Source organism: Plecotus auritus (assembly GCF_963455305.1).
Source record: "Plecotus auritus genome assembly, chromosome: 4".
Taxonomy (NCBI): domain Eukaryota; kingdom Metazoa; phylum Chordata; class Mammalia; order Chiroptera; family Vespertilionidae; genus Plecotus; species Plecotus auritus.
In genome coordinates, this window is record NC_137775.1 from 170316453 (window position 1) to 170330532 (window position 14080).

The 14080-nt window shown below is 40.7% G+C and overlaps 1 protein-coding gene across 1 annotated transcript in view; it reads left to right on the forward strand.

Moving 5' to 3' along the window:
- The window catches only part of PHF14 (PHD finger protein 14), a 165300-nt gene extending 151624 nt beyond the window's left edge, over positions 1-13676 (forward strand). The window contains exon 18 of the mRNA XM_080666047.1: positions 13299-13676. Coding sequence (XP_080522173.1) covers positions 13299-13322 — 24 coding nt within the window. The 3' untranslated portion in view covers positions 13323-13676. The remainder of the gene's footprint in view (positions 1-13298) is intronic.
- The last annotated feature ends 404 nt before the right edge of the window (positions 13677-14080 follow it).

The following is a 14080-nucleotide window of genomic DNA, read 5'->3' on the forward strand; positions in this document are numbered from 1 at the left end:
AACATGTACTGCTTTTATATTTAAACCAGAGGCCCGGTGCACGAAATTCATGCACGGGGGTGGTGTGACCCTCAGCCCAGCCTGTACCCTCTCCAACCTGGGACCCCTTTGAGGGATGTCCGACTGCCCGTTTAGGCCCGATCCTACTGGGATCGGGCCTAAACGGGCAGTCGGACATCCCTCTCACAATCCAGGACTGCTGGCTCCCAATTGCTCACCTGCCTGCCTTCCTGATTGCCCCTAACCACTTCTGCCTGCCAGCCTGATCACCCCCTAACCACTCCCCTGCCAGCCTGTTTGATGCCTAACTGCTCCCCTGCCAGCCTGATTACCCCTAACTGCCCTCCCCTGCCAGCCTGGTCACCCCCAACTGCCCTCCCCTGCAGGCCTGGTCACCCCTAACTGCCCTCCCCTGCAGGCTTGATTGCCCCCAACTGCCCTCCCCTGCAGGCCTGGGCCTCCCCCAACTGCCCTCCCCTGTTGGCCATCTTGTGGCGGCCATCTTGTGTCCACATGGGGGTGGCCATCTTTGACCACATGGGGGCAGCCATCTTGTGTGTTGGAGTGATGGTCAATTTGCATATTACTCTTTAATTAGATAGGATTGTTATTATTGTTACGTACAAAGAAACACCCATTTTAAGTGTGCAGTTCAATAAATTTAGTATATATTTATGTAGTCATCAGTCGAATCTAAATATAAAGCATTTCCATCACTTCTAAAAGTTTTCTTGTAAAATTTTGTAATCACTAACACATCCCTACTAAAGCCACTGATCTGCTTTCTTTATTAGTTTTGTCTGTTCTAACATTTCATACAAATGGAATCATTTTTGTATATGTTGTTTTGAGTCTGGCTTTTTTCATTCAGCATATTTTGAGTTGCATCCATGTTTCAGCATGAATCAGTAGTTTGTTCCTTTTTATTGCCGAGTACTTTTTCATTGTATAAGTATACCAGAATTTGTATATCTACTCACTTATTGCTGGACATTTGAACAGACATACAAAAGAAGATATACAAATGGCCAGTAAGTACATGTAAACATGCTCCATCTCATTTAGTTATAAGGAAAATGCAAATTAAAACCACAGTGAGTTACCACTGCATATCCTCTAAAATGTCTAAGCTGTTCAATCCAGCAGCCACTAGCCAAAGGTGGCTATTAGGCACTTAAAATATGACTAGTCTTGATTGAGATGTAAATAAAATACATGTCAGTCTTTGGTGACTTAGCATGAAACATGGTAAGAGAGCTCATTAATTATTTTTATTCTGATTACATGCTGAAATAATATTTGAATAGGTTTAGTTAAATAAAATATATTAGTATAATGCATTTAAACTATGTTCACTTTTTATTATGGTTCATAGAAAATTGGAAATTACATATGTGGTTTCCATTTTTACTGGACATAATTATTCCTAGGCTATAATATAAAGTGTGATAATAATTCATTAGCTAAGCCATGTCCAGACTATAAATCCATGAAAATTGGGAAATCATTAGTATGTATTGTTATCAGCTGCTAATTTTGTGGTAATGTCTATGCAGCAATAGAAAACTAATAGAGATGTCACATAAGAGGTTGAGGATAGGTTGCTGCTCTTGGCAAGTTAGGCATTCAGCAGCGTTAACCAAATCTGTCTTAAGGAGTAAGCATGGATGTTATTAAGTCCATTCATAACCTTTCTCCCCGAAGAATGGCCATTTTGTTAATGAGCTTATTGAAAAAGCAATGATGTGGCCATGGCAAAGAGCTGACTGACAGCTAAATGCCTTTGTCATCTTGTCTACCTGATTATTACTCCAGTATAAAATGGTACACCATTTTGCGAAAGAGTTTGAAAGTTTCATATGAAATTAAACATACCCTTCATATATGACACAGTAACTCCACTATAGATTTTTATACAAAAGAAATGGTAGCCAAAAACTAGAGGCATATTTTTTTTTTCTTTTTAAGTAAAAGTCATATTACTTCATAGTGGTTATTCTTTTCAGAATACACTTGCCAAGCTAAGTAGTGTGGCTCACAAAATTAGTATTTAATCTTTGATTTTCTTTCAAGGAAATTGGATGTGTTGTGCAATAGCATTTGTAACAACACTGTAAACATTAGAAATAATCACTGCAAAAGATGCTAATGAAAGTTTTCAAAGAAATTAACATACAAAAAATTCAACATTCAAAAAATAGTATGATATCTTATTGAAAACATTTAATGTAGTTAAAGCTTTTTAATGATTGCATGTTCTGTTTTAATGGTTTTTTAATGGCCTTTGCAGTTGAAAATACATTTAAACTCAATTAAAATTTTTTATATCATAACTATATCTTCTGGTCTATTTCTATCCATTTCCCTTTGGACTAAAAAGCTTGAGGGAGGAGGAAAGCAAGATGTGTGCCCAGTTACTACAACTTTAAAGGTTTATGAACTGCTTTGAGTTTCATTCCCACACACACCAAATAGGACTTGCCCTTCCTGGGGTATAACCGTTTTTCATTTGTAACTTTTTGATCATCCAGATAAAATTATGTGAGTCTAAGTCACTTTGCTTGTTTGGGTTTTTTTTGGAAAGCAATAATTATATTCTTATTGCTCATGTTGTATGTTTTTTCTGCACAACAATCACTAATGCCTTTCCACTAAGCTTAAACAGCAGCAGGCATTTGATATATTTGTATTGTCCTATATCCACTATAATTTGTCTTGATTTTCTCAAATGCAGCAAATGGTGGCTCTTTAAATTGAATGTATACCCTCTCCTCCCAAAAAGGGGGAATGTTTTCTAAAACTGCATCTCTCACATGGCTATGTAATGTTTATTCTGAAGTTCATTGAGAAAGAAGAAACAAGTTCAATTAACTGCTATGACGTCTCAATGCCTTGGGTCCCTGAGGCCTACACATGTCTATTGGTTTGGTGCTAACACCATATGGGCAACTTACACTGCCTGATCTTGGGCTACATAGGATTCACTCTGACTAGTGAAGGTTGAGTAGAAACTTACTCCCTTTTATATTACCTCAGGAGAACAATTTTTACATAGCCATGAATGAGCACATTTCATTTCCACCCTGTTCTGTCCTGAGCAATCACAGCAGGTAATAAATGTCTCCCAACGGTGAATTCATTGTCGAGTCCATGGTTTTGTTATCTACAGAGGAAGTTAAGTGCTAAAGACAGCAGCATGAAAACACAGGCAACTATGGCATAATTCTGATTTGTTTCAGAAAAACTATTAATTTCCTTGTTACAAAGCCAAGTAAGAACAACCCTTTAAAATTATTGAACCATGAGAGCCATTTGCCTTGAGAGTTTTAAATTTGGAAACAGACTCATGAAATTTATAGCTTTAATGAGATATTCTTTGCCTGCAGTCAAGATGAGAGCTAGATCATTGGTTTCCCAGCTTGACACCTATGTGTTCTTATGAGCACTTGGTATCATTAGGCTCATAATAACACAGACATCATCACATTAACGTCTGAAAGGCTCACTTTTGTCTCTTAGTTTATGTCTTTCATCTACACCTACAGCATGCTAAATATCTCACCCTAGAAAATAAGGTATACTCGACCTTCATTGATACTGTCAGTGGAGTGAAAAAGTCACTATTTTTCATAGGCATGTTTCAAGCCACAAACAATCAATAGATATGGTTTCCAGAAAACAGTAGTTAACTGAATCATGTATGAACATGATATCCTTCCTTATTGATACATAAGGAGCAGGAAATGTGGCTGATTCATGTCAGTTTCAAGCATTATCATGTTAATATTCAGTCTAATTCTAAAGGTGATGTTAAAGATAGATGAACTCTCTCAGGATATTCAGATTTCAGGGCATTGAGAAAGGCAGCTTAGTAAACAGTATCAGAAAGAGGTAATGACCACTGCAGGAGTCTGTCACTCTGTGCTCCAGGATGAAATAACATGTGCAAGAGCTCGGGAGACGGACTCAAACCTATCTGCAAAATGTCATTATTTTGGACCTTACTTTTTACATAAATGAAATTCTGCAATTAAGGAACCTAATATAATAAGCTGTGTCCTTAGCTTTGTGCAAATGTTTGAAAGATTTATCTGTAAATTTATGATCCCTCTACTACTTATCATCAACAACAAGATCAGACACACGAGAGTGGGGAGAATCCCACGTACTCATAACTGAGATGCAATGAGAGTATTAAGAGTTTGCCATGCTTGCTTTATCTATGTATTTTCCCCTTAGCTCCCAGACTGCAATGCTTTTTAGCATCTATTTTTCTCCTTTCAACAATTCATTTCTGATTGGATATGTTTAATGCATACATGTTTTTTATGACAGGTGCACATTTTGTTTTGTTTTGTTTTGATATGGTGAGACAGTCACTAGGTTAATATGGATGGTATGAAAGATTGGACCATAGTATATTCTGCCTCGTGCATCTCAGGTCACATTTTCAGTGAGATTCCAAAGATACTTGCTTTGAATTTTTTTTTTAACGGTGATGATGAAAGAAGCAGAAATGACACAGAATCTCAATTCATGTTTGCATTTTGCATCTTAGGCAGAAAAATAGAACTAATCAGAGCTGCCAATTACAAAGGAGAACACGTTTCAACCTCTAGAGCACTGTTGAACCCAGATATCTTTCTGATTATGCCCACAAAGGGACAAAAGTGATGTATCCAGCAGCGCCTTCAAAAATATATCTCGTTAGTAAAAATCAAATTAACAAATGGAACACCTGTTCAGGATCATGATTCTTTCTGATTTTTTTACACTGTATATTTTTGGCACGTATTGATTTGGGGTTTGAAATATACATTTGATTATGCTTAATTCTAGAAGTCAGGAACCATCTATGCAAAAGGTTATAGTAGGCTGTTTGTCTTCGGTGCCCAATTTGTGAGTTCCTTCTTCCCTCATCCCAGCCCAGGTCTATCTTCCCTGAGGAACAACTTCTGCTCAAGACCTCTCCTTCACACCTGCTACCTTTCTCAGACTCCTCTAAATTCTAGTTCTCCTTCTGCCTTCCCTCAAAGCCAGAATTTCTTTCCTGCATGGTTTCACATTCTCTTTTTAATTACATTGTGAGAGAGCAAGCTGATAAACATGGTGAATGAATTAGCCACGAGTGTATTAGTTAGGCTCGGCTAGGCTATGCTGTGGAAACGAACATCCCTGAAATCTCAGTATCTTAAACCAACAAAATTTGCTTCTCACTCACATCACTGTCTCAGGTAGCTTTCTTGGCCATTCTTGGAGAAAACTGCCTCAGGAATTTATATGCTCACATTGCAGTTTTGCCATTTGAGTGTTCACCCTGAGAGAGAGCGAGCAGGGGAGAGGGGATATGTGGTGAGAGAGACAAAAACAGACATAGAAAATAGTCCTGATACAGAGGCAAAGAAGCATTGAACAGACTGTCAAACTACAGCGGGAAGGCAGGGGAGGTTGGGGGGGGGGGTGGTCTGTAAGAGATCAATCGAAGGATTTGTACGCATGCATATAAGCATAACCAATGAATACAAGACACTGTGGGGGGGGCAGGTAAAGGCATGTACTGGGGGGTAGGGGAGGCCAGGGGGAGGTCAATGGGGGAAAAAAAGGAGACATATGTACTACTATTTGTAATACTTCAAACAAACAAACAAACAAACAAACAAACAAAAAAAGAAAATAGTCCTGATTAAGTGCTTGAATAGAAGTTGATAAAGGTCACAGAGGGGAGCAGCTGAAGAAGCCCAGGGGAGTGAAAAGCACCCCATGAAAATACTGGAGTCTGGCTCTGAAGACATGGGATTTACCATGAGCAGTGAGATAGTGTTTTGGAGAGGTGAATATACACAGTAAAGAGTTTTCAAAGGTGAAAGATGATTCAGCAGGCCTGGATCCAAGAGAATGCCAGGCAGGAAGTGATGGGAGCTGCATCTGGGAAGGCCTGGATCCAAGAGAATGCCAGGCAGGAAGTGATGGGAGCTGCATCTGGGAAGACAGAAAGGCTTTGGGGTTTGCTAAGGCACTTGGACTTACAGAACTGGTTATTTCTTAAAGTCAAATAGGGAGAGAAAATAGTGGTGATGACTATACCATACTGTGAATGTAATTAATGCCATTGAATCACACAACTTAAAATGGCAAAGTTCATGTTATGTACATTTTACCACAATTTAAAAATTAATCATTTAATATAACTTTTACCATTGGATTGTACACTCTAAATGGATAAGTTATATGGTATGTGTGTTACATTTCAATAATGCTTTAAAAAAGATTTAAGCCTAAACAGATAATAAAACCACACGAGGAGCTTTTAAAAAAATGGACACTTGAACCCCACCCAAGGATCAATGAAATCAGAATTTCTGCAGGTGGGCTGAGCATCTGGTACTTCAGAAGTGCTCTAGGTGATTCTAACATGTGGTCACGTGCAGAATCCCTGCTGTAGGCAATAAGGAGCCAGTGGAGAATTTTAATCAGGAGAATAACATGATCAGATTTGCATCTTAGAAACATATATCACCGGCTTATCTGCTCAGATCTTTCAGTAGCTACAGGAGCATGTATATGACAGTGCCCTCTTATGCACGGGAGATACATTCCAATACCCCCAGTGGATGCCTGAAACCATGGGTAGGGGTATGTGTATATACCACTTTTTCATACATTCCTGTAATAAAGTCTATTTAGGCACAGTAAGAGATTAAAAACAATACCTAATAATAGAATAGAATAATTATAACAATATACTGGAATAAAAGTTATGTGAATGGAGTCTCTTTATTTCTCAAAATATCTTATTGTACTGTATTCACCCTTCTTGTGATGATGGATACGATAAAATGCCTTATTAAGTTAAAACTTTTACCTTTTCACTTAAGGGAAGCACCTTACAGCTTCTCTTTGGCATATCCGAATTGCCAGCATCACTCCTCGTGCGCGTTGGGGCCATTATTAAGTAAAATAAGGGTTACTTGAACACAAGCACTGTCATGACAGAGAGTCAATCTGATGACCCGGATGGCTACTAAGTGACTAATGGGTGGGTTGTATATGCAGCGTGGAGATGCTGGACCAAGGATGATTCTCATCCCGGGGGGAAGGAGTAGGACTGTGTGAGATGTCATCATGCTGGTTAGAGCGGTGCACAATTTAAAACTTATGAATTGTTCATTTCTGGGGTTTTCTATCTAATATTTTCAAACCATGGTGACTGAAACTGTGGAAAGCGAAACTGCATGTAAGAGTGGGACCACTATAGAGACTTTATTCGTAATTCCCTGAACCTGGAAACTCAAATGCTCCTCAACTGGTAAACTGATAAATTCTGGTATATTCAGACAGCAGAATGCCAGTCGGCAATAAGAAGCCCGCCACCTTGACCCGTATAAATTCTCTGTATTTCTGCTGTCTTGGGTTCTGCTTACCAAAAGCAGAATTTCACCCTGACTCCTTTTGGGCTTGTCTGCTGCCCAGCTAAGCTTTCTTATGAACCTTAGCAATGGCACTCTCCAGCTGTCACTCAATCCAGAAACCTCATTGACTTTTCCTTCATTTTTAAAAGTTATGATTCACATATAGTAGAATTCACACTTTTAACGTACAGTTCTGTGTGTTTATTGACAAACCATACAGTCACGTAATCACTACCACAAGTAAGATAAGCAGTTCCATCACACTTCCAAACTCCCTTGCTCCTTTTTATAGCCAGCTGTCAATGTCCCACCCCCATCCTCTGGCAATTACTGATCTGTCTCCTGTCCCTATAGTTTGCCTTTTCAGAATATCACAGAAATGGAATCACACAATACATAGCTTTTTGAGTGGGGCTTCTTTCACTTAAAACTGTTCATCCATGGGGTGTCATGTACCAGGACTTCAGTCCCTTTCATTGCTGAGTAGTGTTCACTATGTGGATGTACCACAGTGTGTTACCCATTCACCCTCTGGGAGACATTTCAGTGGCTTCTAGGTTTCGGTGATGATGAATACAGTTGCTATCTACATCTTTGTGAGGAAATAACTTCCCTTTCTCTTGGGTAAATGCCATGGAATGGGGTTAACCCCATTCCATGGCATTTACCCAAGAGAAAGGGAAGCCACACATAGTGATGGAAACTGAAAGCATGAAGAATATGACTTGTCTACACAGGCCCAGCATGAGAAAAGTAATTGATATGCAAGGGACTAGGTCAAAGTACGGATATATATTTAACTTCGTAAGATGCTACTAAAATGTTTGCCAAAGTGACTGCAACATTTTACATTCCCATGAGCAATGTGATGGCCACAGTTGCTTCATAGCTTCACATTTTCACTAGCACTTGGTATTTTTTTGTTTTGTTTTGATTTGTCTTTAACCAGTCAAATGGGCATCTCATTGTGGTTTTAATTTGCAATTCCCTAATGACTAATCATGGTGAACACTTTTTTATGTGCCGATTTGCCATCTGTATATAATCTTTGCTAAAGCACCCGTTCAAATCTTTAGCCCATTTTTACTATGAGTCTGTTTGCAAAGTTGTTTTTAACATCCTCATCCCCTTTCTCTAGGACCGAGGCAGTCCGTTGTGTCTCCATTACAATGATCACATTTTTCTACCAGTACATATCCTTCTAGGACCTGCTTTCTGGAACTGGTAGCATCCTCCTGTTCGAGTCCTATTCCAGCCGCCTCCCTTTACCTGTCTGAGGCTCTTCTCTCACAAAGCTGATGTCTCCAAACTCCCCTCTTCTTCTAAATGAAGTTTACGGCTATTTTGCATTGTCATTCTCCCCACTCCACCCCGCACCCTCCTAAGCATCCTTCCCCTTTCATGTTGAAGGCTTTCCTCATATGTCTGGGGATCGTTGACTGCTCCCTCGTACTTAGAGGCGGGCACTATGTCCACGGGGCAGCTTCTAGGCTTCAGCCCAGGAGGCTTGGGTAGGAGACGCCTCCCAATGTCCACACCTGTCTCTGGTCTCTTTTCTGTGCGGCTGTGCGTTTCCTCCAGGCAGAACGCTGTAGCCCCCACCCTGGGTCTATGTGTCTCAGGACAGGCGTGTTCCAAGGATGAGGGAGCCAGGGCTCTAGTGGGGCTAGAGAGTCCCATGGGCCCAGAGGGAAACTCATTCAACCTCATGGTCAGTGGGAGCCGCCCCTCTGGCCTCAGGGGAAGCTGCTGTCCCTCTGTCAGGGACTCTGGCTTACTTTCGGCAGGGAATGAGCTTCCGTTCTTTAGCCTGACTGGACAGGTTGGAGAAGTGCACCCAAGTGTCTGTTCCCCATTCATGTTCCTTTTCAGGTTCATTCCAGCCTCCCATCATGCCTGTGGTTCCAGTTTGTGAGTTTTTATGGGGTCTGAGACATGTACTAGTCTGATTTTCATCCCCCTTTTCAGGCACCTGGGCCTCACCTTCCCTGCTTAGCTAAGGACCCACTCATCATGCTCTCTTCCCCTTGTTCCAAAATTTGACTTCATTTTTCTTCTTGTCCCTGTGATTACAAATCCTTTTATTTCTTTACTGCAATTTGACTGGTTCTTAGAGAGGCAGCGGAGAGAAACAGGGCTCAGTCCACTATTTTTAAAGAAAAGTCAGCCCTGCCCTAGCTGGTTTGGCCCAGTGGATAGAACATCGGCCTGTGGACCAGAGGGTCCCAGGTTCAATTCCAGTCAAGGGCACATGCCTGGGTTGCAGGCTCGATCCCCAGTAGGAGGCGTGCAGGAGGCAGCCAATCAATGGTTCTCTCTCATCCTTGATGTTTCTCTCTCTCTCTCCCTCTTCCTTCCTCTTTTGAAATCAATAAAAATATATTTTAAAAGAAAAGTCAGCCATAATTTTTAAATATGATTTTTCACAGGAATGTTGTAAAATTTCTTAGTCAGATACAGTTAGTTTGTAAAGACTAAAAACCCACTCAAGCCTACTTATGTGAAAGGCAGCTTTGTGTGTGAGCACAGGGATGGCTCACAGAATCCAAGTGCCGGAAAGCCCTGAACAGGCTGGAATGGGGAACTAGAAAGTCTTCCAGAATGAGGGTAGCTAGTTGTCATAGTTGTCAGCATTCTTTTCTATAGTCTTCCACCTATTTTTCTTAACTAGGATGGGTTCCTCTCCCATCTTTCTCTCTCTCTCTCAGAACCCTCCCTTTCTGATTATTCATCAGCATAGGTTTTAAATTAAGCATAACAGGCCCTGATCTAACTCTAGGAACTTCTAAAGAATTCTAAAGCCTCACATGAGGTAACCTGGCCCAGTTCCTGAGTCACATGTTTCCCCACATCCAATCAGCTGTGAGACTGGAGGTTACTGTGCAGTGACAGTCGGGGCCATTGGCAGGAGACATTTCTCCCAGGCCAGGGTCACGGAGACTTACCTGCCTCATGAAGATTAAATATGTAGTGAACATGCCAGTGTTCTGGTACATGATAGAAATCAAGTAACATCTTTTTCTCAAATAATTTCAAACTCATGGAATATCTTCTCTAGCTCATCCTTTAAAATGTCATTGAAACATTTTATTCCCAAATGAGCTTAAAGTCATTATAATCTAGTAAGAATAGAAAAATAAAAGCTAGTAATTTTAGCCAAGTGGCTCAGGGAAGCCACACATAGTGATGGAAACTGAAAGCATGAAGAATATGACTTGTCTACACAGGCCCAGCATGAGAAAAGTAATTGATATGCAAGGGACTAGGCCAGAACCTATGACTTGATGACCAACACTCACAGCAAGACCTGAAGCTTTTTAATGTGATGAGAACAATGCTAAAGTGAAGAATCTGCAATGAAATAAAAATATAAAGGACGTGTTCCACATGAAAATAAATAGTTTATTGAAAAGTAGGTCAAATATCAGGAGGGACAATCTACACGAATAAAAGAGAAATATGTAAATTGACCGTACCGCCATGACACCACCAGCCAATCAGGAGGGAATATGAAAATTAGCAGGACAAAGATGGCGGCGGCCCCGCCCTCTAGCTGCTCCAGGCGTGGAGTGGCTGGGCAGGGCAGGACGCCTGCTAGGAGGGGGAGAGCGGGGAGTGGAGGGAGCTATAGGGGCGGTGTTCTAGCTGTAGGGAAGCGAAGACTCCAGCTGGAGCAAAGGTGGAAGGTGGCGGCCAGAGTGAAGGCCTGGGTCCCGGGTGCCGGAGGAAAACCGGTGCCAGCGGCCAGGTGAAGGAAGGCCTATTGCACAAATCTTGGTGCAACGGGCCTTTAGTGAAATAGAAAAGAAGAGGCAAAAATCTACATGGAATTTAATTTAATTTTAGAGCTATTGTGGCTTTGTATCCAATCAGCTGAGGGTAGGGAGTACATATTATTTCTAGGAATCATATTTTCAAGGATACTATATAATGGTATTGCAATAACAAAAGTGATGTAGTGTTGATGACTAATGATAATACAAAACTAGGGAAATAATTGTTGATTTAATATGCTCTTGCAAAACCAGAACCAATTATTTTTTTAAGAGAGAAAATCTAGTGGAATATTATTTACAAAACTTTGAGAACAAAAAAGTTAGACACAGGTTGGACTTTAAATATTCTAAGCTCACATAGGGAAGATATACTTCTCTGGCTTGTAAAGGTTTGAATTTTCTGTAGTTCACTGAACAGACAACATGTCTCAGCTCTTGGTGCCCATTGTTTATATTATAAAACATAAAAGGATCTCTGAGCATCCCTTGAAAACAAAACAAAACACCACCACCTACAAAACCCTCTTGTTCTGCAGTCATTAAACACCTGGTTAATGGATTTTCCTCCTGCTTTGTGCATCGTGATCCACAAATCACATGTACTCCTTGAGGAACTGGGCTGGAGGCACAGACTTGGAGGGACACAGAGGAACTGGCTCTACAGGGTCAGAGGAGAGACATCTGGTAGACAGCGACCCACTTCTCACTGGAAACCACAAGAAGCAGGACCCTGCTCTTTGGTTGACCATGGTCCTGAGTGGAGGAGACCAGAGGGAACATACTCGTGGCCACCCACTTCTAGATCTAACACAGCCTCAGCAATACTCTTTAACAGAAGGGCTCCAATAAACACCCCAGAGCCATCTGTGCCTTTGCTTGGCAAACATAGTTCCTATAGAACCCCAATTCCAGACCCTCTTTGTGTTTTGTCAGTTCTTCTAACTCAGGCTTGAGCTGGATGGATGGAATATTTGCCTGCTCAGGATTCTCCTTCCTCCTCAGGAGAAAAGAGTGAATTCCCATTGGGCTCGACTTGGGTAATGCACCATTACTAGCCACTCCAGCTGGGTTTCTGTCTTCCAGCAAGGCTGATACTATTTTTATTCCTTCCCAAAGTGCCTAAAGGTAACCATGCATTACCACCAAGAGAATTCATTTCTGCCTACTAACCATCCAGGCTAGTCTATGTTACAGAGCGAGACCTACAACCTGTGGTTCTTATCAATATCAAAGTCCCCTTGTGCTTTAATTTTTATTAATTCATGTTAAAACAATTACTACCCATTAGGGACATGTCTATTATATATAAAAGGAGAAATACCCAAGCTACTCTACAAACACATAATCCACAAATGCTCATTGAAGCTCAGCATTGCTAAGGTAGATTGTTAGAATGGAAAGCAAAATGATATCAAAACCTCTAGGTAATTGTGGGAGATAAATTCTTAAGGTTGCTCCTATCAAAGAAAACAGAGCCGGACATTTGTCAAAGGTGGCAAGACAGATTTTATTCAGACTACTGCAGTAGGGGAGAGACCCTCCAGTATAAACCGAGTTCAACTCTCTGGCAAAAAACAGGATGCCTTTTCAATGCTGGGTGTGCAAAAGTGCTAACGGATGCTGTGAGGGGATTTGGTCAGTGTGATTAGGCCACCTGTGTCTGCTAACTGGTGCTTATTGAAGTTAGGCTCCTGTCCTCCCACAGAGAATGGGACACAAAGACCCTGTCTTTCATGGTGATCACATTTAAAGGAATGGCTCCCAGGTCCTTGAGGAAGACATTCCTAGGTTGTTGTAGAAGATACATCTCAAAGGGACAAAGAAAGGATTTGCAATTGCAAGTTTCCTAATGTAAACACTCAATGAAAAGGGAGATGAAGGCCTCTAGACAGATTTTTAGCTAGAAGAGCTTTCTCAGGCAGCCATTTTAAGGGGTTGGGATTATCATTCTGGGGACAGAGCCCTGAGTTTATAGAAGCCATGCTAGAATGTTCAAGTCTCTTAGTGTGGGTGGTGGCTGAAGTCATTTGTATGAAGAGTTTGCAGTTTTACCTCTATGATTCCTAACTCTTGATTTCCATGCCTTTGTGTAATTCTTTCCCTTTGAGTGTAGGTGAGACCTATGACTTGCTTCTGATCAACTGGTTTCGATAAGGATAATGGAAAGAACATGACTACATTTACATAATTCCGTTACATAAGATGGTAACATACATCTTGGGAAGACTCTCTGCATACTTGTTGGTTTTGGTGGAAGGAGACCCAAGTGGCAAAGAACAGCCAGCAAGAAAATGGGGTCCCCAGTCCTACAACTACAAGGTAATGAATTCTGCCAACAACCTGATTGGAATGAACTATTTCCCAGTCAAACCGTCAGATGAGACCCATCCTCAGACACCTCAAATACAGCCTCTCAGAAAACGAAGCAAAGTGTACCCAGACTCCTGACCCACAGAAACTGTGAGATAATAAATGTGTGTTGTTTGAAGCTAAATTTGTGGTAATTTGTTACACAACAATAGATAGCTAACAGAGTCAGTACTTCCAAAAGCATGTTTAGTTGCACACTCTCATACCAGGCTCTATGAAAATATAAGTTTTCACATCCAAATCAGTTTGGGGAATGTTGCATTCTATATCTTCTACCACCTTGGAGAGTCACATTGTATTCTGAGAAATACAAAAAAGAATCTTTGTTAAATTAAATTTACCTATAATTTTTTTCATTATGGAGCTGAGCCCCACCTTAATTTTTAAAATTTCTAATGATATCTGATGAAACTAGTTTTCAAATGATCACACCACAAAGGAGTGGTTGTGAAAAACAATAGCCTTCATGCTGGGGAACACATCTCATTAAGCGGATCAATTTTCAGATTCTCACTTCCTAATATT